At 36.0% G+C, this 23,718-nt stretch overlaps 2 protein-coding genes across 11 annotated transcripts in view; both read right to left on the bottom strand.

Moving 5' to 3' along the window:
- The window catches only part of FRY (FRY microtubule binding protein), a 502,970-nt gene that overhangs the window by 158,387 nt on the left and 320,865 nt on the right, over positions 1-23,718 (bottom strand). For all 10 annotated transcript variants that reach the window (XM_056825142.1, XM_056825138.1, XM_056825143.1 and 7 more), the window contains 5 exons: positions 18,857-18,960; positions 18,222-18,330; positions 6,363-6,449; positions 2,450-2,621; positions 1,060-1,192 (listed from right to left, as the gene is read on the bottom strand). In XM_056825142.1, the coding sequence (XP_056681120.1) occupies positions 1,060-1,192; positions 2,450-2,621; positions 6,363-6,449; positions 18,222-18,330; positions 18,857-18,960 (605 nt within the window). The remainder of the gene's footprint in view (positions 1-1,059; positions 1,193-2,449; positions 2,622-6,362; positions 6,450-18,221; positions 18,331-18,856; positions 18,961-23,718) is intronic.
- On the bottom strand, positions 12,850-15,455 carry LOC130453603 (afadin- and alpha-actinin-binding protein-like). The gene is made up of 2 exons (XM_056825147.1): positions 13,359-15,455; positions 12,850-12,980 (listed from the first exon to the last, which is right to left on the bottom strand). The coding sequence occupies exons 1-2, from the start codon at positions 14,771-14,773 to the stop codon at positions 12,938-12,940; spliced, it is 1,458 nt and encodes a 485-aa protein (XP_056681125.1). The 5' UTR covers positions 14,774-15,455; the 3' UTR covers positions 12,850-12,937.

Genomic DNA, 23,718 nt, shown 5'->3' with positions numbered 1-23,718 from the left:
TTCCTTCTTCAGCACATTTTACATATAAAGAAACTGAGATAAACAAGCAGGATTAAGTGAAGTATGTAGTCACACAGCTATTAAGTGCCTGAGGTCAAATCTGAATTCAGGTCTTCCTGATTCCAAGCTTGGCACTCAATCCATCGCACCACCTACTTGCCCTTAATTTCTCTCTTGAAAATTCCACTTACTTATCTGGATCCTTAGATTTTGGCTAAGAAAATGATCCTAGGGCAATATAGTGGGACAGTCAGAATAGCTGATTTCTCTTTCATCTCAGCTACCTTATACACTAGTATTACAAGTAATGGCTAATACTAATAAGAGTGCTTTAAGGCACTTTACAAATATCATTTTGATTGATCCTCACAACAGTCCTGGAGGTAGGGGATTTATTATCTCTTTTTACAGATGAGGAACTTGAGGCAAATGGAGATTAAGTGATTTGTCCAGGGTCATGTTTTGAATTGAGGTCCAGTGCTCTACTTACTGTCCCATGTATCTGCTTAGAGACAGCTGATTTAATTAGAAGTGCTGAGTGTAGTTCAATTACTTCTGCTCAGTAAACTGGGCATATTCTCATGCTGTTAGATACTGGGAAGAGCCGAAGGCAAGATTTATAAGGTTGTGCTTTCTGGGAATTGGTAACATTCCACACGATAAAAGTACATGGGCCTGAGGTAGAGCTTGGCAGTCAACTACCCTTGCTCAACATCCTTTTTCTGAAACAAATGTGCACTGGTTCATTCACCCCAGGATGTCTGCCCACTTTTCTCAGGACTGAGATGTGATTAAGAAAGAGTGGCTAGTCTAGTGCTTTGTAAACAAGAGGCACTTAATCTGTGCTTGTTCCACCAAGTAGTTGAAACTCTGGGTTTATCCTAATTTTTGTAATTGACCACAATATAAATGTTGGGAATTAATTTTTTTATTTTTACAATTCTAGTTGCAATAAAATGAAATGAAATGATGGGTCACATAAATATAAAACTCAGCATAAACTGAGTATATAATTTGAAATTCTCATTCACTCAAAAGTTAATCCTTATTAACACTTACGTGATCATGTCTTCTGGCTCTTTGTTTAACATCTGGACATTTGTCAACATCATACATCTTCCCACTTCTTTATCAAGGTGTCTTAAAATGTTGTCTACCGCTTTTCGTACTTGGGAGTAATATAAGGACATACCTAGAGAAAATAGTTATTTTTAACTGCATTTTTGACTATATACATTTTATCATGGAATTCAGATATGTAGAGAGAAAGTTTCCCACTGAAAATTTATAAGAAGTCCGAAAATTGTGTGTATTATATGCCATAAACAGTGCTTGCTCCAATTTTAAACTTGGGTTCTTGTCTGACATTTAAAAAAATCACATTATTGCTGATTAAATGAATACATTATAAATCTTATTCTAGCTCAGGATTTTAAAAGCTTCATAATATCAACTATTTAACAGTCAGGGTAGGATTTATTTGAATAGAATAGAGAAAAAGGCTTTGAGGCACAATAAAATTTAAAGTTAGAAAAGGAAGAATTAAACTAACATTCTAGATATTCCTATAGCCTGGAAAGACTATGGTTTTATGGCTTCCTATTAAATATGGAATTAATGTCCTACAGTGGAACACAAATAGGGATAGAATGTAATAGACATCCTGCAAAAAAAAGGAACTGAAAAGCTTGTACCTCATGGAAATCATTGTCAATAAAGGTCACTTCTCTCGTTTTTGCTTAAACTTTTTATTTTATCATACCTTTGAATAATACAATTATGGATGATTATTTTAATACAGGAAGTTTCTTTCTTTGTCTTCTTTCCTTTTTAGACCATAAACAATGCATTTGCCATAGCAATTATTATGACCAATTTCTTATTAAATTTCTAAAGTCTAGGGCTTTGTAGGAAGGAAATATCAATACAAATAAATTCAACATATTCAATATACTTTTGGTAAATAAAAATAAATTCTTCTGAGAAAACTTTCTGTAAAGAAAAAACTCAGAAGGAAATTTGGCTCAAGCTAGGATTTAGAATATTTAAAGCATATATTGGACAATTTGCTCTAGGACAACAACAAGAAAGAAATGAACTATAAAATAAATTTTTGCTGTTGGACTATTTCATAAACAGGATTATCTCCTAAAGCACACAGATGTCTTGGCACATTAGTGCAGAATTTGGATTATCAATATTAAAAGATTGGAAAGACCAAAGATAAAACTCAACATTTTGAAGTCAAAATATTCATCCAGGAAGTGCCAAGAAGATTAAAAGAAATCTAATAAAGCACAGCATGAATTAATCAAAAGATTGCATGACAAGATTTCTCATTAATTACTTTCATAAAACCATTTTAAAAATAAGTTTTATAAAGAAAAGAATATCCTAGTCATTCAAAAAGCTCAAGACGGTTAAAATCCAAAGCATGTGTATCACTCACCTATCATTTTAGCCTCTTCTTCAGTTAGAGTTTTACTCAAGTAAGTTTTCTTCACTCTCAAAGTGTTTCCTGAAGGGAGGACAGCTCCTGTTACTGGCATGGGAGGTTCACCATCTTTCTGTTGTAAGCTATCAGCTATTACCAAAAAGGCCCTCAAGCCTATATTCATCCTCTGCAGGAGAAAAAAAAAGAAGGATGAAAAAAGAAATAATTTTAGTATTTTCATGGAAATAAAACATAAATCTTTCAGAGAAAATAGTTATAAACATGAATATATACTATAACATTATATTATACTATATTATATATAAACATAATGAAATTATGAATAAATACCTATAAAGCACTCTAATGTACAAAGTACTCAGGGCATGGTCTAAATTTGGTTATGAGGGTCAATATTGGATAAGAATGGTAAAAGAGATAATCATGAATATGTCCACACAAAACAATCAATCTCAAATTTAATATAGAAAAAGTAAAAATCTAACATACTGCTAAAAGCTCTGAAACATATGAAATTCCACATGGAGTTGGTACAATTGGTACCAACATTGGTCTATCCAGACCAATGGTTTTCAAGTGGTCTATTGATCAATGGCCCATGGACGTTGCCTTCTATGAGCTGACCTTTAAAGATTAGGCTCTATCCACCAATCATCTGTAACGTTCTTGAACAACTTTTACCAATCTGTTACAAGAGAGCTCTTTTTTGTTGGAGTAGGGGTGGGGAGAAATATATTTGAGATGAAAATATATTTATAAAAATAATAAAAAGAGAAATCGTTATAATTAGGAACAAAATTTGTATCCAAACTCTTTTTAAAATTCTACTTTCTTAGCTTTTGGATAACAAGTTTAATACATTTACTTATTTGTTATGTTTTGGGGGGAGAGGGATACTTCCTTTGATTCAACCTAAAGCTTCCTCCTTGAAGATGACATTGGTTCTAATCTATAATTTCCTATTCCTATCTTAGTCATTATAGACTCTGACCATCTTCCTCCACAGACTGCTTTCTAGATTGAAGTACTAATTTATTCAAGTATATTTATCTATTTTAATGTACAAAAGTACATTTAAATATTTAATTGCATTTAATAACACAATTTAATATTATACAAAAATTTTATTATTTTAGTTGTGTTTTACTGAATCTTTTTTAGTTCTAGGTTTTAAAGTACCACAAATAGAATTATAAAGAGCATTCTGGACAAGGAGACATAATGCATAATGCCATTATCACTACAATGAGTAAAATGGAAAGGGTTGGTGAATGTAGTCAACTCTCAAGTATGTACAAATGAATTTCCCAATTTGTAGATTATCCATAGCCTCCATAAAGGCCTCCTTTCCTTTGCTTCTGGGCTAGGTTCTGTCCACTTACAAAAGGGGTGAGATAAGATAATTTTTGAGGACAAGAATAGAGGTGGTAGAGTATGTGAATACGTGTATATTGGGGATGGAGAGAGGAGAGGAGAGGAAAGAGGGCTGACTATATATTTTAAATTTCATTTAAATTGAATTCATAAATTATCTACAGACAAATGCCAAAATTTCTAGCATGAGCTATACTTCTTTTCTCCTTAATTTTCAGTTTTCTGCTGCATTGTCCTGAATGGTAGAATATTTTATATAGGCTTATAAATTTTTAAAGTTATCTCAAGGATGATTTTGCCATTTCTTCCAGTGTTCCACATTACTTATGGGTAAGGCAAAAGTATGAGGCACCAAGTATCAGAAACCTCCTCAAAGGCAAGGGCAAAATCCTGTTTACACAAGATATATCAGAAGATTTTTAGGTATTTGGTGAAAATAATTCTAGATGTTCATCTAAAAATCACCCTAATCTTTCCCTAAACTGCATGGCACACATGGAATTGAGTGCAAGATAATCACTGAGAAATTACCTTATCTTTTGTCTCTTTCCTTAATCAGCCTCATTCTGTTTATTTTTCTATACAAATACATTCACACCTTGCTTCAAAGTTTCTATAACAAGGTGTATGAAAATTGCTTTAAAATTATTCCATAAAATATTTTGCATGATTGCACAAGTAAAATCTATATCAGATTGCTTACTATCTGAGGAGGGGGAATGGGAGGTAATCTGGAACTGAAAATAAAAAAAGGAATGTTGAAATTGCTTTGGCATGTAGAAAGGAAAAAAAAATACATATGGTAAGAGCTGCAGACACAGACTATTAGTTCAAACCTCAATTTTAAGCCCTGTTCTAGCTGAATGAGCAGCTAGTTTATGACAAGTGTAGTCACTTTATCTGGAACCTCAGACTTCTACGTTGGAGGATTGTCCTATGAATGAAATGAGTGAATGCATGCACAATCTTTTTTAATGTATTGTAAAGTGTTATCGACATATAATTTATCACTTTTCTAGGAGAAGGCTGTCTCTTAGGTCAGTCCTAAAGCTCAGAAGTTCTTTTGTCCTTACTATTCCTAACAATCCTGGAAATCAGGACTGCCACCTCTGATAGTGGTTCAGCCTGAGCACCCAGGAAGCAGAATGACACAGAGGTGCTTATCTTTTGGTTAATGTTATCATAGCTTGTCTGGCTTCTTCAGTGACTGAGCGGAGAGGAGACTCGCAGGGAATAGTTATTGGTTGAGTGATTGACAGCTGGGGACAATTCTTAGAGTTAAGGGTGGTGGCAGCAGCAAGAGTAGCTTTGAATTTACATGTTTTATTTGATGGAAAGTATTGAGAGTCTGAGGATGTCTTGAGGTTGCTGGGAAGGTCTCTGTTTTTATTCCATCAGACAGAGACCTCAGGGGCTGAGCTTCCTTGGTGATTACCAGATGTGTTCCTAACTACAAATGAGGTAACATGCTCTTTTAGAAAGAAATAAGAGTTGTGCTAAGAGTTATGGGACACCTGCACTCCAGTCTTGTTTTGTCATTAACTTCCTATATGATCTTGGGCAAGTCATTGCTCTCTCAAGGGCATTCAGTTTGCTCAGGCATAAAATAAAAGGATGACTTTTGTCTCTAAGATCCCTTCCAGATCTAGGGCAAGGGTCTTAACCTCAAGTGCAGAGAAATATTTCAAGGAATCCATAAACTCAGATGGGAAAAAATCTACAGCTTTATTTTTACTATCATCTAGCTAAAATAGAGCATTTCCTTCAATTCTGAGTTTCAAAAAATTTTGAAAAAGGGTCCTTAGGCTTCACCAAACTGCCAAAGAAGTCTATGAAACCTCAAATTGTTAAGAACCCTGGTTCTGAGGTTTGCAATTCTACTATTCTTTGATGATGTCTGAGTCTTATTTCAAGGGTTGAAAATATTCACTGGAATCCAATTTCACAAAAGTAAATGTTGATAATAAAAATGTATCAAAGTTTTTTCTCTTGCAAAATAAGTTTATAGTTAATGATGAGACAGTGAAATAAGCATTGGGTTGGAAGTCAGAGGATTTAGATTTGAATCATGGCTCCACTGTTTACTACTTAGTGACCATGGGCTTAGGAGGCATTACCTCCTTTGTAAAATGAAGAGGTTGAATTACATTTATTAATTCTCTCCTCCCCCAAATCCTTGCTTTTTTGGAGGGTAGGAATAAATATACCTGGTATCCCCGAAGTCTTATTAGTGTGTTAATTTTCAATAGTTTAAAACTATGCTAAGATTTTTTTTAGATACCTTGTATAGACATAGATATCTTATATAGCACAGAGGCATTCTGAAATTCAAAATTTCTTCATTCAAACTTTTACTTTGGAAATGTCAGAATACCATGCTGTTTATTCAAATAACATGATATTTGACAGAAACCCATTTTTTATGTTTTAGAAAAGATTTCCCTCCTCGACCTCAATCCCACATAGTAAAATTTCTCTGTCAGGATAAAACAAACAGGATAAAACACTAGAAAATTTACAAAAAGCGTCATACCTCTGGATTGAGACTGAAAGCTTTTGCTGGCTTTCCAACACAAAGGAAGTCAAAAATAATTTCTTTCATTGCAAAATCTAAACGTTCCTATAGAAGAAACAAAAATTGAAAACAGGATTATTAGTTACAAATTCAACATGAAATTGCTTTTTGTTTTCTTTTTTGCAAAAGATGCTCTTTTATTTATTTTACTAATGCCTTTTATTCTTATAACATCATGTTTATTTCTGTATATGTCCCCTCCCCTTCTCTTATAATAAAAGTTTTTTAAAATAAAAAGTTCAGTAATAATAATAATAAGGAACACATCTACTATGTCTGACAATTTATGTCTTATTTCATACCCATAGTCCCTGACCTCTCTAATGAAAGGAGAAACTGTGCAACTTATCACTGTAAGCTGCAAAATTTTAGTTTTCATTAAATAGCTAGCAAGACATGACCTGGTGGCTAGAACTGTATATCAGAAACTCACTATCTTCATGGAGTGACATGCTTTTGTCTTCTCCTGTTCCTTCAATTGGCAACCTGTATTAGTGGGTAGTGAGCCAACTTTGAAGCCAAGAAGACTTAGGTTTGGGTCCAGCCTCTGACACATGCTGAATGTGTGTGACCCTGGGCCAGTCACTTAACCTCTTTGGGACACAGGAAACTCTTAAGACGACAGGTTGTAGAAAAGGGGCCAATTTACATTCTAGAGAAGGGCTTCCTTACCAAGAGAGTTCCTTATACCAATGAAATCACAATTCCAGTGGTTTTTCCCTAGTTCTCCCAAAATGGTTACTATTCAGTGAAAAGCAATTTATGCAGAACTTTATTTGAATAACAGAGAAAACCCCCAGGGAAGAGAATATATATATCGGAACCTTTGATAAAATAACTGTTTTTGCTTTTAAGTGTTTTTTATGACTGATGCTTTAGATAGTATTCAAAAATGTAATTAAGCTCAATAGCAGAAAATGACTAATAATAAAAAGAACTTTAAAAAATGTGGTATCTGAGCATATTCAAACTCCCAACTTGGGTTACTTCTAATGGCAGCCTTGGTATTTTCCTATATAAAATACAATGTTCCTCCCTGTCACTATTTTTGGAACTATTATTAGAAATTGCAAATTTTCACCACTGCTCTCCAACATTTAGAATGCTGTGGCTCTTCCTACAACCAAAGTTGCAAGGAGTGACTCAGATTCAATAATCAGGGGCTATTTAAGGAAGAATATTTATTTATTTTAGCACTAATATTCTAAGGAAGCAAGACAACAGGCTCATTTCATTTAATCCTTTTTTTCCCCCTCCCTCCCTCCCTCCCTCCTTTTCTTCCTTCCTTCCTGTGACACAAGTTGACTATGTGATCTTTGGCAAGTTGCAACTTTATTTCAGCTCTAAGACAGAAGAGAGGCAAAGGTTAGGCAAATAGGCTTAAGTGACTTGCCCAAGGTCACAGAGCTAGGAAATACAAGAGGCTAGATCTGAACCCAGATCCTCCTACTTCCAGGCCTGGAGTTCTGTCTACTGTGACATGTAGCTGCTCCCAATTTGAATATATTTCTGGATATCTAACTGACATCTTGAAATCAACCTATCTGAAACAAGACTATTATGTGTTGCCACAAAATCTGCTCTGAGTTTGTAGTAAGAAAAACTGAATTTGAATCCTGGTTGTTTACTTACTACATGTGTGATCTTGGGAAAATGAGTCAGTTAATTTCTCTGGGCCTCATCTGGCTCATCAATAAGATCAGGAGGTTCAAGAAAATATTTTTTTTGGTAATTTAAATGGGATATCATTGAAATAATGGAAAAATTAGGGAAGGATGTTTACTAGATTAAAACTATATTATGAAACAGTCATTATCCAAACTATTTGGTCCTGGATAAGCAATAGAAAAGTAGATCATTAATAAATAAAATAAATAGAGGAGGCTTTCTTCCAGTTCTAAAGATTGTCATCTTTGGCTTGTTTTTCTTTCCAGTCCCCCACTTCCAAACTGTTGCCAGGTCATAGAACACAGAATTTTAGAGGAGGAAGATACTTTCAAAGTCATATAGTCCACATTACCCTGGAATAGGAATTTTCTCAACAAGATAATCAATAAGTGATTGATCATCTATCCAGCCTGGGTTCAATAGCTTTTCAATAGCACTAAGGCTTTTGGAACATTCTCTATAGACAAATAGCATAGAGACATTTTGAAATTCAAAATAGGTTCATCCAAACATTTACTCCAGAAATATGCCCACATGTTGGTAGGCATGAAGATCTCCAGTGAGGGGGAAGACATTGTTTCCTAAAATGGCTCAACCCAATTGTTACACAGTTTTAATTGCTGTCAAGGTTTTCCTTACCTTTTTGATAAGGATAGCCTTTTTGGCTCTTCTACCCATTGCTTCTAGTTCTGTCTTCTGGGACTAAATGGAAGTCTAATCTATCCTTCCTGTGACAATATTTCAAATATTTGAAAGTAGCTACCATGTCAAAGTCCTTTCTTCTTTAGACTAGCCATTCCCAGGTCCTTCAACTGATTCTCATGTGGAATACTCTCAAGGCCCTTTATTATTCTAATCCTCCTTCTCTGGATGCTCTACTGTGCCGCCATTTTAACTGCAGGTAGGTGGAAGAGTGGATAAGAATGCTAGGCCTGGAGTCAAAAGATCTCAGTTCATATCTGACCTCTGATATACTAACTAGCTCTGTGACTGGGCAAGGCACTTACTTGCTGTCTGCCTCAGTTTTCTCACCTGTAGAGTGGGCACAAAAATAGCACCTACCTCCCAGAATTGGGAGGATCCGAAATGAGACATAACTGTAAAGCACTTAGAGCAGTGTCTGGCACATACTTAATGAATGCTTGTTCCCTTCCCTTCCCAACTTTGCTCTCCAAAAATGTGCTTTATACAATGGAAAAGAGGATGTCATATATGGTTTGATCAGGGCAGAGTTTGGTGTTATTCTTACTTTCCTAGTCAGAGATGTTATTTCTTTCCTAAGGCAGCCAGAGATCACACTCAGTTTTTTAGGCTGTCATATTACTCTGTAAATTGATCTTGAGTTTTTAGCCCATAGAACCTCTCAGATCTTTTTGGGACAATGTTACCTATCCATATTTTCCCCATTTTGTACTTGCAAAATTAATGTTTTTAAGCCTGGTTAGAAAATCTTACATTTATCTCTATTATTATTTATCATATCAGAGTCAGGCTGATTCTTTAGTCTGTTAAAATCTTCTTACATGTTTACTGTTTTTTTTTTTTTAAGAATAGCTTTTTCACATTTATTGCCCAGATACATTTAAAAAGTTCATCCTTTAATGTAATATGGCAATAGCCCTAATACATCTGTAAACAGAATATTACTAAAAAAGATTTAAATTGGCATGTAAAATACTATGATTATGAATGCATGAAATTATTTAATTTTAAAGCATCTTAACATAACCATGTATAACTATGTACAAAACATACATAAATCTCAATTTAAAACATCTGAAAGAGGTAATTCCAAATCACACAAGACATAATAAATATAGAGCTTGCTTTGTTAAAAATCTACATTGTACATTCAAGTAGAGGCAAAACTTCCAATGCCAGTTACACTTGGGACAAAATTAAACATTTACAATAATTGGTTTCCTAAAAGTGCTACTTTTATTCTGCAAAAAGGAAATGCTCCTTCTAGTGCTTCGATTTCTATCCAAAATGTCTCTACATTCTTTTATTCACAGAACCATATGCTTCTGTTACTAAAAATCCAAAGCTTTTATGTTGTTTTCAACAGGTAACATTTCAGTTCTTTGGAGAGCAGAGGGGAGTGAGAACCAACAACTCGGACGACAACCTTTCTTAAAACCAGGAAGTATAATCAAGTTCATGCCACTGGGCATCTCGGATGCACTCGCGTAGCCACGCCGCCACAGGAAGCCCTCGGCGTGCTCTGCGGGGGAGTGCGCACAAGTCAAGGGCGTGAAGCCGAGCAGCCCCCTCCCGCGAGCCCCGTCGACGCCATGCTCCATGTCTGACCTGTACACCCCCTTTCAATCTGACATGGTTTAGTGTCTTCTGTAGCTGCATTCAGTCGACTGCTTGAACTGTGGGGAAGCCCGTTAGCATCGCTAGGTAGCGTTTACTTCGATTTGAACTTCCTTTCCAAGATAAACTCAACCCTCCGACCATCTTCCCAGGCCAGTTCACCAGCGGGCTGGGTGGAGGCAGGCGGGCAGGGCGGCGGCCCTCCGGTGGTGTCGCAGCAGCCCCGGCATGCTGCTGTCTCTTCCGCTGAACGGGGACCCGCCGATGGGAGGCCGAGCTGGCTGCAAGCTGTCCACAGAGGCTGGGGCTCCCCAGAAAAGCACTTTACATTCTCCAGGGCATCACATGAAGCAGCATCACCATTTCTAGTGCTCGACTCAGGTCATCCAGAAACACAGGAAAGTTTTCTCTTTATTTGAACTAAAAGGACTGACCCACTGAAGTCTTTGGTAAGTCTAACACTTCACCTAAATATCCTACAATACTTTTCAACAGAAAGTTTTTATTATAAAGTTATCAGCAACAGTCTAGAACATTTCTCTTCAGACTTAATTTTGGCTTTCTTAGATATTATTTATAAATGGCATAGAAGAACGAGCCTTGTATTTGGAACTGGAAGATATGAGTTCAAATCCTGCCTCTGCTCCTACCAGGATCTCTCCAGCATTCAGTGTCATGCAGTAAAATGAGGTATTTAGGCTGGGGGTTCTCTAAGGTCCCTCTCTCAGTTCCACACTCTACGACACAGTCTTTAAAGAAGCGCCAAGGCTCCAAATACAAAGGAGGGGACAAGGGGGGAACAGGGCAGCTAGGTAGCAACAGTGGATAGAGGCCTGGAGTCAAAAGGACTTGGGTTCAAATCTGGCTTCAAACACTTTCCATTTACATGACCCTGGGCAAGTCACTTAACCCTATGTGCTTAAAGTTAGTACTAAGGCAGAAAGTTTTGTTTCGTTTTTTTTTTTTAAAGGGCCACCTAGGGGGCAGCTGGGTAGTTCAGTGGATTGAGAGCCAGGCCCAGAGATGGGAGGTCCCAGATTCAAATGTGGCTTCAGACACTTCCTAGCTGTTATGACCCTGGGCAAGTCACTTCACCCCCATTGCCTAGCCCTTAGTGCTCTTCTGCCTTGAAACCAACATATATAGCATTGGTATGGGATTAAAAATAATAATAATAATAATTAAAATGGGCCATCTTTATGATTAACACTAACTTCTTAATCTGCCAATAAATATTACAACAAATACACAATTGGACCTCCCTGAGATACTGTCCTTGAGCTCCATGACATGGTAAATTAAATCACCTTAAGGATTTTTTTAGGTCATTCAATAATGGGATGCCACACACAAGAAGATTTAAGACACTTTAAGAAGTAAAGTTATATTAAAATTGCAGTATAGTTCCATTTTATAAATTCTTTTTACAATCTTATTCTAAAAAACTACTTTTTATGATTTTGTCCTAATTTCATAGGCCCCTAAGTATGAAAGAAGGGAGTAATATCCATTTCACATTTTTTTCATTATGTTGGCTTTCAGAATAGCCAGAAGAAATATTATGTCTTTTCTTTGTGATGTGAACAATACTAATCAAACTCGGAGATAATTTTGAAGGAGGCTAAGTAAGCCGCCAATCCTGTTTTGTTGTTGTAATAAAATTTAAAATTTCCCACTAAAGGGAAGCCTTTAATTTTAAATTAAGTAAAACTATGCTTAACAACAACAATGGCTACACAGTTCCTATTGGTCTCTCCAGACAGAAGAGAATTCCAAAAACCTATTCTCTGGGCTCATGTTATTTCCATTTTGACTGATAATCAGTTGCATTTCCACTTACTTTAAATTCTTATTTTGTATTTAGTTAAGATCAAACAAATATTAAAAGAAAATTTTAAGTCTTAAAGACTGTCTTCCTCAAATTACCAATTTCCATTTTTATGATAACTGACTGAAGCCTCATGTTTTTGCTAACATTTTGAGCAAGCATTTTCCATTTTTCCCATTTGTAACTGCACTTTTTAGGTTCTTTTAGAATCTCACTTTTTTTAAAAAAAATTATCAAAAAATACTAAGAGCTCTTTCCCTCCCCCACCCCACTGGTATTTCTTCTTTTAAAGAAAGCCGCCAGTCAATCCCCTCACTCCTTATTTAGGAGGAGACTGCTCTCACTCAGATCCCCTCTTCCCTTCAATCAGAATGCTCCCCACAGCACCCTAGTTTCTGTTCAGAGTGGTTTGTACCCCACACTCACCTCTTTTCTAAGGCTCAGGACATAGCAGTCAGCTTTCTCCCTAGTACCAATTTCTACCAGCAGTTGTCTCTGCTACAACTTCCCTACCTTCTCTTTTGCTTTGATCATTCTTTCCCTCTAGCATATATCAGGCATTTTCTTACCAGTCCATTGGGAAAAAGTCCAACCCAAAGCATAGTAAATGAAGTCAAAGAACAAACAGAATGAAAATCTTAAAAAGTATCTTAGGTTGAGATAAGGGGAAAAGGTAGGGAAATCTAAAATTACACATCATCCTCAGACTGACTCTTCTTCACCAAGCAAATTTAGTAGATTGATGTATGTTCCTTGTCTTCCTATTAAAAAGATTAAAAGGGTACATTTATAGAAATTTTAAAATAGATACACAACATTTTTCCTCTAAATAAATTTCTAATTATCATGAACTGATTTGGTATTTGAAGTACTTTTTAAAAAGCTAATTAGTTCCTTGTCATTCATTCTAAATCATTACATTTTTAAAGGATTTAAGTAATTGAACTAACATTATAATACATATGTATTACATAACATATGTAATACCAGTATTTGGTCAAATACTAAAAATTATTTTCTATGGACAATGGAAAGTTCTTCCATGGATGAAGACTGATAGGGCAGCTTTTGTTTCAACAATGCAAGTACCTAGAACTTTTCAGAAGTACATGAAAATAAAGTCACTTATAGGCTAATACCTATTTTCTGATATATGTTGAACTGTCTGGAAAAGTTCTGAAGTAGAAGGGGAAGCAGGAAGAGATTTAGTGATTTTAGATGTGCATACTGAAGGCTCGGAGTGCAGCGTTAGATTGTCCTGATCAGAACTTTCTGAGAAGGCACTTTGAGGTTTCCCATTTTCTGAGTTCTTATGGTCAAAGGAAGTCATGGTTAAAAACTGTTGCTTTAGCCAACCAGCTCGGTCTTCTTCAAAGGCCTGTCTCTCTAGTCCTAGTCGGATAGCAGCTTCAGTAAAACTCCGTCTTTCTTTATCAAAGTTCTTTTTTTGTTCTTTAAATAAGGCCCATTCTTCTTCAAGACGCTCTTTTTCTTCCAGTAAATAACAATCTTGTAATAATGAGGAGGTGTCATCATCACATGCAGTGAACTGCTGTAAAAGCTGTTGCTGAGTCTGGATCATTTCTTTACACTGCTGAATTTCCAACTCCAGTTTTTCAGTTTCTTGCTCATGATCCTGTCTTGAGATAACTTCTTCATCCTTAAAGCCTCTTAAATGCACCCTTGATACTTGATTATCAAGTTTTTCAACATGACTTTTCAAAATCCGCCACTGTTTCCTAATGCTATTAGTAAGTTGCTCTCTCACAGTTTCACAAGAGAGTTCCCACATATTTTCTTTACTTAGTTCTGAAGTATCTTCTTCAACATCGGACAGTACAGTCCCTGAACTGTCTTCAGCTTTTTCTTTAGGTTTTTGCTTTTGTGGTGTCAAAAGAGAAATCATTTCCTTTTTCATTTGCTGAAGGACTTTCTTGAGTTCAGCATTTTCTAATAGAATTTGCTTCTGGCGTTGTTCATAGTCACTCAACAGAATTTTATACATTTCTTCTTCATTCCTAGCTTCAGTTTTGCCAGTTCTCCAAGCACCTCTCTTTCCATCTGCTCTCCCTACACAATTTAAAATATCCATAGCTGTTTTTTTATCCTTTTTATTCATAACAAGTTGATGAAGACGTTCCTTTAGCTTGTTATATTCACGTTCTTTTCTCTTCATATCATGATTATACTGAGTTGCCCGACTCGAAATGATATTCTGTAATTTTTGTACCTCATCCTTCTCATTTTTAAGTAACTGGTGCAAATTTCTGTTCTTGCCTTGTAGCTGTCTGTCTCTCTCCTGAAGCCCAATCATTTCCCTCCTAGATGTTTCTAGTTGTTCCTGATCAAGATAGGATATACTCTGGTCAACATTCTCTTCTGTGCAGAAAGCCCTGAAAAAATTGTGCACATTCTTTGCCAAAGGTAGTGAAGCACACAGAATTTGCTGTGAGTATAAATTTGAAGGAGACATATTGGCTTCTGAGGTAAACTGAGAAATATTTTTGCTTTCTGATGAAGGGATTGGCACTGTAATAGTCCTCCAATCTCCCATAGCAACCAAGACAGCCAGGAGACCTGAGTGACTGGCTCAGCAATGAAGCATTCAGCCCAACTGCTCTCAGTCGTCTATGTAGGCATCATCTGTGAACCTGGTCTTAGAAATTCAAAAAAGATGTCTCCACAGTAGTCCCGTCATGGCCCCCCCCATGGGCGGGGGGGGGGGTTGGGGGCTCCTCGCCTTAAGACCACCAGACTCCCCTCAGCAGCAACAATCCCCAACTGCCAGGCCCAAGAAAGATTACATGTTTACTGTTAATCAGAATCTCCTTCTTCAAGCTTTGAGCCATCTGCAAATTTGATATAAACTCAACTAGATTTTTATCTTAGTTATTGATGGGAAAAAAAGGCAAAGGACACAAGGCTGAGAGAGCACAGATTGCCAGGCCAGTCTATTAAAGACCACTTTCCAAGCTGACCACACGCCATGAACAATTCAACCAGTTCTGAATCTCCCCCAACTTTATTACCATATAGCCTGTCTTTCCCTAGCTTTTACCTGAGAATGATGTGAGTGACTTTTATCAAGTATTTTGCTAAAATCTAGACAAACATTGTCTATAGCGTTTTCTTGATCAACTAGTTCAGTAGACTTGTCAAACAGGAAATGAGATCACTATCCTTTCTCCTGTGGTCATGCCTTCCATTTCTGTATATTGACTAACTATCTCATTAAAATGTTACAGAATTTTCTCAGAGATTGAAGCCAACCTCACTGGCCAACTGTCTGAAGGTTCAACTCTCTTTTTGTGAAAATTCAAATAATTTCCCTTTTCTAATCCTGTGTTATTTTTTTTTTAATGCTCCTCTAACAGGATTTTGCTACAACATTCTTATTTTATAGCAGGGCAACCCAGATTCCATAGAGAAAAAGTGACTGTCCCAAAGTCACAGAGACAGTTAGCAACAAAACTGAGATTAGAACCCCCATGTCTCCTGACACCAACTCTAGCACTCTTTTGACACTATCACACTAACTTCCTCTGATATATTTGTGCATTCACTTTCTCCACAATCCCAACTTCTCCCATTCTAGTGCAGAAGCTTATTACCTCTTGACAATATTTTTGGTTTGATTACCATGAATTCTGAATTTGCCACTTCCTAGCTGAATGACCCTGTGTTGCTCACTTAACTTTTCTGTGCCTTAGTTTCCTCATCTGTAAAATGATAGGAATGACTAGATGGCTTCTAACATCCTTTCTAGCTCTATGTTGATGATTCTATGAACCTTTTAAAATATAGAAATCATGGAAGAAACAATGGACTTGGAAGTAGAAGATCCAAGTGAAGTTCATACTCTACCATTTCCTTAGCATGTGGCCCTGGAAAAGTACTTAATTTCTCTTATGTTGACTTTATCTTTTTGTAAAACTGGAATAATTCTGTGAGGATTTGTATTTCAAATATTAGGGGTGGGTAGGCAGTGCTGTGGATAGAGTGTTGGGCCTGGATTCAGGATGACCTGAATTCAAATCTAGTCTCAGACATTTTAAGTGTGTGACCCTGGGCAAGTCAATTTCCTTATCTGTAAAATGAGCTGGTAAAATGATATACCACTCTACTATCTTTGCCAAGAAAACCCCAAAATGTGGTCACAAAGGATCAGACCTAACTAAAATGACTAAACAACAAACAAACTATAATAATTTTTGCACTGTCTACCTCCTAGGTATATTGTGAAGATTAAATGAGATCACAGATACAAAGCATTATTGAATTGCAAACTATAATTACTATGACTTTCCCAACTGGCTATCAACTTTCCTCTTTCTAATCTATTCCATTTACCATTATATGACTAACTTTTCCAAAAGCATAGCTTTAACCATGGGAGAGTATGGTCTAGTGCAAACAGCATAGCATTTGGTAGAAGACTTGGGAAGATTCTTGGGTTTGAAGGAATTAAACCCATGTTTAAATTCTTACTTGACTACTTCTACTTGTATGAATTTGGACAAGTTATATCATCCCTGTAGAATTATGTTTTTTTTTTTTTGTAAAATGAAAAGGATTGGATTAGATGGATTATTGAAGGAGCTCATCTCCCTCAAAATCCCATGGTCAAATGATTGCATATTCCACAGTATAGTAGCTCTTTTTTATTCAATAACTGAGAGTCAGATTTCTCTTATGGCATTCAAGAGACTCTAAGATTTGGTTCCAATGTACCCATCAAATGTTCTCTCCAATTATTGCCTTTCACCCAACTCATGATTCAATGAAAATGGGACTTTTTTCTATTCCTTCAATGCTGTAGTTTCCTATGAATCTTTGCTCATGTGTTTCCCTCTGGCTGGAATCTCTATCTCCTTCTTTGATGTTCTATCCCAAAGTTCCCTCTACTAATTCAATCTTATTGGTCCTAAAAGACCCAACTCAAAAGCTATCCTCTCTCTATGAAGCTGTCTCTACATCACAAAGAAAAGAGACTTGTGGCTGCAGGAAGATGATTCATTTCTTTGAGACTTACTTTCCTTTTTTATAATAATAGAAAAATCATTCTTGCCTTCCAAATATAACCTTCCAAAGGTTATTGTGAAGATTAAATGAAATTTATGAGACTTATGGGATCTGTCCCTACTTTCCCAATCTTCTTACACATGCTACAATCTTGCCTAATAGAAGTGGAGAGTGCTTCTCAGATCCTCCATTTAAAGAGGGCACCTCGGGTATCCATATCATGATTTCACATCTAGCTATTCTCTGAATTTCATCACGTCCTGACCTCATTGCTCCTTCTTTCTCCTCTTGCCCACTTTTAAATTTCTTTGTTTCTGCTGTCTTCCCCCATTCGATTATACTAAACTCCTTAAGATCAAGAGCAATTGTTTGTCTTTTTAAAGTATTGTCTGATTTGCTATTCCTCACACTCAATGCTTTACCTTATATCTCTGCACCTTTGAATTCACTACCTCTCATACCTAACATCTCTGGCTTACCACCTTCGCTACAGGAGGTTCTATTTGGTAATATCACCCAGTCCCCCTAGACCATTATCTTCCCCTCAAAGATCAATTGTATCTACTTTGCACATATTTAAATATAACTACATATGTATAGACGCTTCCTCCAGTAGAATATGAACTGTTTGGGGTAGGGACTTTGTCATTTTTGTTTTTGTATTCCTGTTGTCTGACACCTAGTAGATGCTCTGGAATGATTGGTTGGTAGGGTTATAGTTTCTCATGTACACAACTTTCCTACATATCATATAATCCACAAACGCATGTACTAGATTTTACTCATCTCCACATCTTTCAAGAAAACAGAATATAGTGAGTCCATAAGAACTATTTGTTATTTTTTGGAGACATGATTTGACTCTTCCAGAATAGTCAGATAACTCTAGGCTAGCTAACTCTAAGTATAATTGTTATTTTTGATTTTCCTTCATCTGTGTAATTTCTTAAGAAAGTGACCCTGAACTGCAGCATGGTTACCTGGGCAATGAACTGGATGATTTTTACAAAGATGTTCAGAGGCATGTCTCTGGGCACTACACCACGGGATCCTTTGGGGAAAAGTGTTGTGATGATGGTTATAAGTCGGCTAAAAGATAAGGAAAAAACAAAGCACAAGAGAGAAAACAAGCATTGTTGGCTGAGCTCATATTCACATAGCAGATGGTACTTCTTTTCTAAATATCATTGAGAATATGGGGTCGGGGAAGGAACACAAGATACCTCCATCCCCTTAATCTCATTTGCCAAGAATTTTTTTTGTAGTATAAGACTTTTTATGAAAACTAAACAGTTAGGAGATAAGTATTTTCCTCAAGCCTCCCCTCCTCCTTTTATCATGAGTAATGCAGTCCTGGGTCTAGGTTGCTGTCACTGGGCTCCCTGCAGAGAACCACCTTCAAATGCCTTGTATATTCATCCTAGTAAGAACAGCTGTTTTGGTTAACAACTGTTTAAGAGCTAGCTAAACAAACCTTGGAAAACTGTTTTGAAGACATCCCTTTAAAAGTAACCATAGCTTGGCTAAAACACTAGTTTAGATCACAGTGTAGGAGAATATGCCATCCCACTCATCTCTGTGAATCTTGACCGTTAACCCAAACCAAATCCTTTACCTCTGAGTAGCTGTATTGCTTTCACATTTGATTCTAATCATGTAAACCCACAGTAGTCGGTATAGAGATTCCAGTGCCACTCGGGCCATCTTGGGGTCTTTATTCTACAACAAAAACAAAGAGGTAAAATTCACACTTTAGCAATGAGGATACATATTAATTTTCTAAGGAATTCTCATACTTGAGAACCTAGTGTGGCCCCAGAGCATATTCACCTGGGAATTGTGGAGGAGTGGTCAGATTCTTGACTTGAGGGGCAAGGCAGTGCCTGAATATTATATGTGTGTGTAGAAGGAATTGAAAGCACTTTCCAAAAATATTGATTCCCCCCCCCCCCACTATATCTAGGTATGTACAAAGTATACAATTCAGGAAAAGGGAAGTCAGAGAGCTTTGTCTACTCTATTTTCATTAGCCTATGTATAATTCCTAATATGAAATGTAGATTCAACCTTCCTTTTCTTACTCAAGTTATAATGTTGTTTCCTAGATCCATATTATTTTGCTTTTGTCAATGTACACAACCTTTTCCTATTCTTTAATCCCTTTAATTTTGCCTTTAACCATCAGTCTTTGACAGCACAGTCTATCTCATTTTCTCTACTTTAGTCATTCAATTAACTTGCTGTTCTTTCTTTAGCTATTTTCCCTCTTAGCTGAATTAATTGGGAACATACTAATTCAGAATTTGTGACAGCTGTGCAACAGATTTGGCCAAAGTTTATCTTTGCACTATCACTGAGTTGAAAGATGGAAATAAGGTTTGCAAGGAGGAAGTAGGTAATTTAAGAAAACTAAATTTTCAAGCCCTCTTAAAATAACTCTTGAAGCCTGAATTTACATATAAAAAGGAATTGTTATCTGTTTATTAAAGAAGGTCTGATACAGACTATTGCTTGACAACTTTGTTAATGATACTATATGTTCTTGACACTACTAATGATGCAGTTCTTTAAAAATATGCTATAATTCAATCTTTTCATTAGTTCAGACTAGATATTTTCCAATAACTACAGATAATGAATTATAAATAATAATGACAATCACTCCTATTTGTTTAGCATCTTATGCTTTTAAGTGCTTTCACACCTGAATAAATACTGCTCCATCCAGAATACTATGTTTAAGTGCTAAGATGGATCCCAAACGGAATAAAACGCCAACACTAGAAACTGGATCTATAATATGCAGCATTATATTAAAAAACAGAAGGTATCCAAAAGTAAAGATGTTGCTGACTTGGGGGTGGTATAAATAGATAAAGATGCAGTGAGCTGGATTTTAAAGGAGAGAGGTGAGAAGTTTAACAGGTGAAAAAAATGAAGGTGGGTATTACTGAATTTGAACTGGATTGATTATATTAAAAAAAAGAATCAAGAAAGCTCACAGAATGTATTGAGTACAAAGAACAGTCTCTACCTGTTTGTTCCTCATGATCAGAACTCTCTTCCCTTCTTATCTCTAGTACCTCCTAGGTTCTCTGGCTTTCTTTAATCTCGGTGGGAGTTCCATCTTCTGCAAGATATCTATCCCAGTCCTCCTTAATCGTTTCTTTTTTTATTTTTAAAATTCAAAGAGATTTTATTTTCCCAATTATTTGTAATATCAATTTTCAACATATGTTTTCCAAAATTATAAGATCCAAACTGTCTCCTTCCCTCCCTTCCTTCCTCTCAGGGATGCTAAGCAATTTGATCTGGGCCATACATATATTATCATGCAAAACACTTCCATATTGGTCATTTTTTTAAGATCACACTCATGCAAATGCAACCCCCCCCAATAAAACCACAAACACACTGATGTGAGAGTATGCTTTGATCCTCATCTATCCAACTCAACATTTCTTCTATCAGAAGTCTTTCAGAATTGTCCCAGATCATTGTATTGCTGTTAGTAGCCGAGTCTCTCACATTTGATCATTCCACATTATTACTGTTGGTGTATCTAATGTTTTCCTGGTTCTGCATATTTCATCAGTTCATGCAGATTTTTCCAGCTTTTTTTGAAATCATCTTGCTTATCATTTCTTATAGTACAGTAAGTCCTCCTTAATCTTAATGCCTTTCCTCTGAAACTATTTTCCTGTATATAACTTTATGGCAATATTTGTTTACATGTTGTCTCCCTGATGGTTTCCCTGACTCAGGCCAACTAGATGGTAAAAGGTACAGACTGATAGGCCAGTGGTCAAGATATCCTGAGATTAAATCCAGCCTCAGATACCTACTAGCTGTGTGACATGAGCAGGTCATTTAATTTTGGTCACTGAGAAATAGAACAAGTCACCAGCTCTTTCAGTCTTGCTCCTGAATTGATTTGTATAGTATCTGAGGTTATTTGAGGAGATAGAAAAGAATCTCCCTACTAGGGCCATTGTCTAAGTCCATTTCCTTAACTACAAAATGAGAATAATGATTGCACCTACATCTCAAGGTTGTTGTGGGGAGGAAATAAGATATTTGTAAAGTGTTTAGCACTGTTCTTGGCACATAGTAGGTATTTAATAAACTCTTTCTTTCCTTTCTTCCTTCCCTCCCTCTTTTCCTTCCTTATGTCCTTCTTCCCATTTTCATTTAAATGTGAGCTCCTAGAGAACAGGGTTTTTTTTTTTGGCCTTTTTTTTTTTGTAATCCTAGCTCTTAGCATAGTGCCTAGCCATAGTAGGCCCTTAATAAATACTAGTTGACTTTATGACTCACAAGTCCCTGCTGATATATTTACCAGGCTAATCAGAGGACATATTATTGCCAAATAAAATATATTTAATAAAATACTATGGCAAGAAAGGTTTTCTCCATAGACAGAGGTATACTCTCCCATAAATTATCTCACCACAATCTTGAGAAACCCTTTGGCATTTTTAATCCTATTTCCTGATCCCCTTTTCTCTTCTTTGCCCTTGTGGTTCTTCAGTCTAAACTCTTCTTTGTGTTATGGACCAGCCTTCTTTTAACTGCTATCATATGTCTGTGTTATTGTCCTGGGTCTTCTCCATATTATCCCAGGGATTCCAATAAGCAAAAATGCAATGTCCCTTGTATAGGGAAATTCTTTCCTATCTCCTTAAATGCCCTTGGTTACTATAAAAATCAATTCAAGAGCAAGACTGAAAGAGCTAATGACTTGTTCAATTTTTCTCCAGTAGCCAAAATTGATATTCTTCTTGCATTCATTTTACTTATAACCTCTCTTTCTCCTCAATTTCTTTTTTATAACATCATTTTATTTTATTAATAATGTCAATGTTCCAATGTCTTTGTTTTATAAGATATCTGTGCCAAAATTTGAAATCTTCACTAAAATTACCTTGTAGGAATTAAAAAATGCATATCTGAATATTGGGTAGATGGGGTTTCTATGGACAATAATCCTTAAATTTTAGATCACTAAGTACTTACTTTTGATCCATTTCATGAGGACTATTTAATTGGAATTCATAAACCTACTTGCAAGTACTTATTTCTGCTTCCAGTTTGACAAATGTCAACAGAAGGAAGGAATGAGAAATTATTTCAGGGACAGATAAAGAGTTGATGTCAAATCAGAATGACTGCAAGATCAGGGAAACTAAGTTGAAATACTGAATACTATAATATTTCAAGACATATTTTAAAAAGAACATAAATTATAAAAATAAAAAAATGTTTTAATATTTGTTTATATGGTATGTTGTCCTAAATGCAGTGTGTAACCTGTTCATTCCACAGTTTACCCACTGGTAACATCCATTCATTCATTTATTCATCACCTGTTGTTATATTAATATATGGATACATAAAAGCACAATGTGCAAATGGCAACAATAATCACAACACTAAAATGTATGTTAAGGGAGAAAGAATAGATGATAGCCAGCACAGTTTTTTTTTTTTTAACAGAAAAACAGGGTGAAGTGATATGCCCAAGGTCACACAGTTAGGAAGCCGGCAACACTTTCTTGAAATTCCAGCCTAATGGAAAATTGCTGGACTAGAAATGAGAAGACTTTAATTAAAGCCCTGACACCAACCATTAATCAAAGGAAATAATTCCCAAAGACTATGCCTCAGTTTCCTTAACTCTAAAAACTGAATGAGTTATACTTGTCCTTTACTAGTCCACAAAAGTAGTTAGAGAACAATGACTTCAATGTGTCTGATTTCACTTAAAGTAGGGACTCCTTCCAAAGGTGAATATTTTAATCCATCCATCTCTTTTCCTCCCATATGACTCTTGCCCATGTCCTACCAGATATTCTCCACAAGGAGTATGACTAAAGTGTTGGGGATGGGACATATTTTTTTTATGTTTCTAAACACTGTGTGGAAAACATGTGTTGTCTATCAGCTCTCTCTTGCTATGTGAGCAGACTTTTTTCTCTTTTGGTGATACATTTCTTCAGACAATGTAAATGTCTTTAGATACCCTTTATGGCTATGCTCCTAATCTTGAAGCATTTCTCATTGGTAATATGTGGTAGTTTGTTCATATCCACCCTAATGTACCTGTCCATTACCCCCTGCATGTCCTTTCAACCTTATTTTTAAAAAGTGATGATGATGATGATAGCTAACATTTATATAGTTCTTATTTTATGTGGCAAGTACTATGCTAAGTGTTCTACAATTAATATCTCCTTTGATCCTCACAACAACCCTGGAAAGTAGATCCTATTATTATCCCCATTTCATAGGTGGGAAAAATGAGGCAAACAGAGGTTAAGTGAATGGATCAAAGAAATGAGACTAGATTTGACCTGAGGATTTCCTAACTCCAGGTCCACTGTTCTGCTTTGCTTCTCTTTGACAGAAATACTTGAGCAAAAGGAAACTGTGTGAAAATCTGGGAGAAACTAAAAAATAAAAATTATAATTGTCACT

This window comes from Monodelphis domestica, chromosome 4 (assembly GCF_027887165.1).
Source record: "Monodelphis domestica isolate mMonDom1 chromosome 4, mMonDom1.pri, whole genome shotgun sequence".
NCBI classification, from domain to species: Eukaryota; Metazoa; Chordata; class Mammalia; order Didelphimorphia; family Didelphidae; genus Monodelphis; species Monodelphis domestica.
The sequence above is the reverse complement of the archived record's forward strand: the minus strand, read 5'-3'. Positions and strand labels throughout refer to the sequence as shown.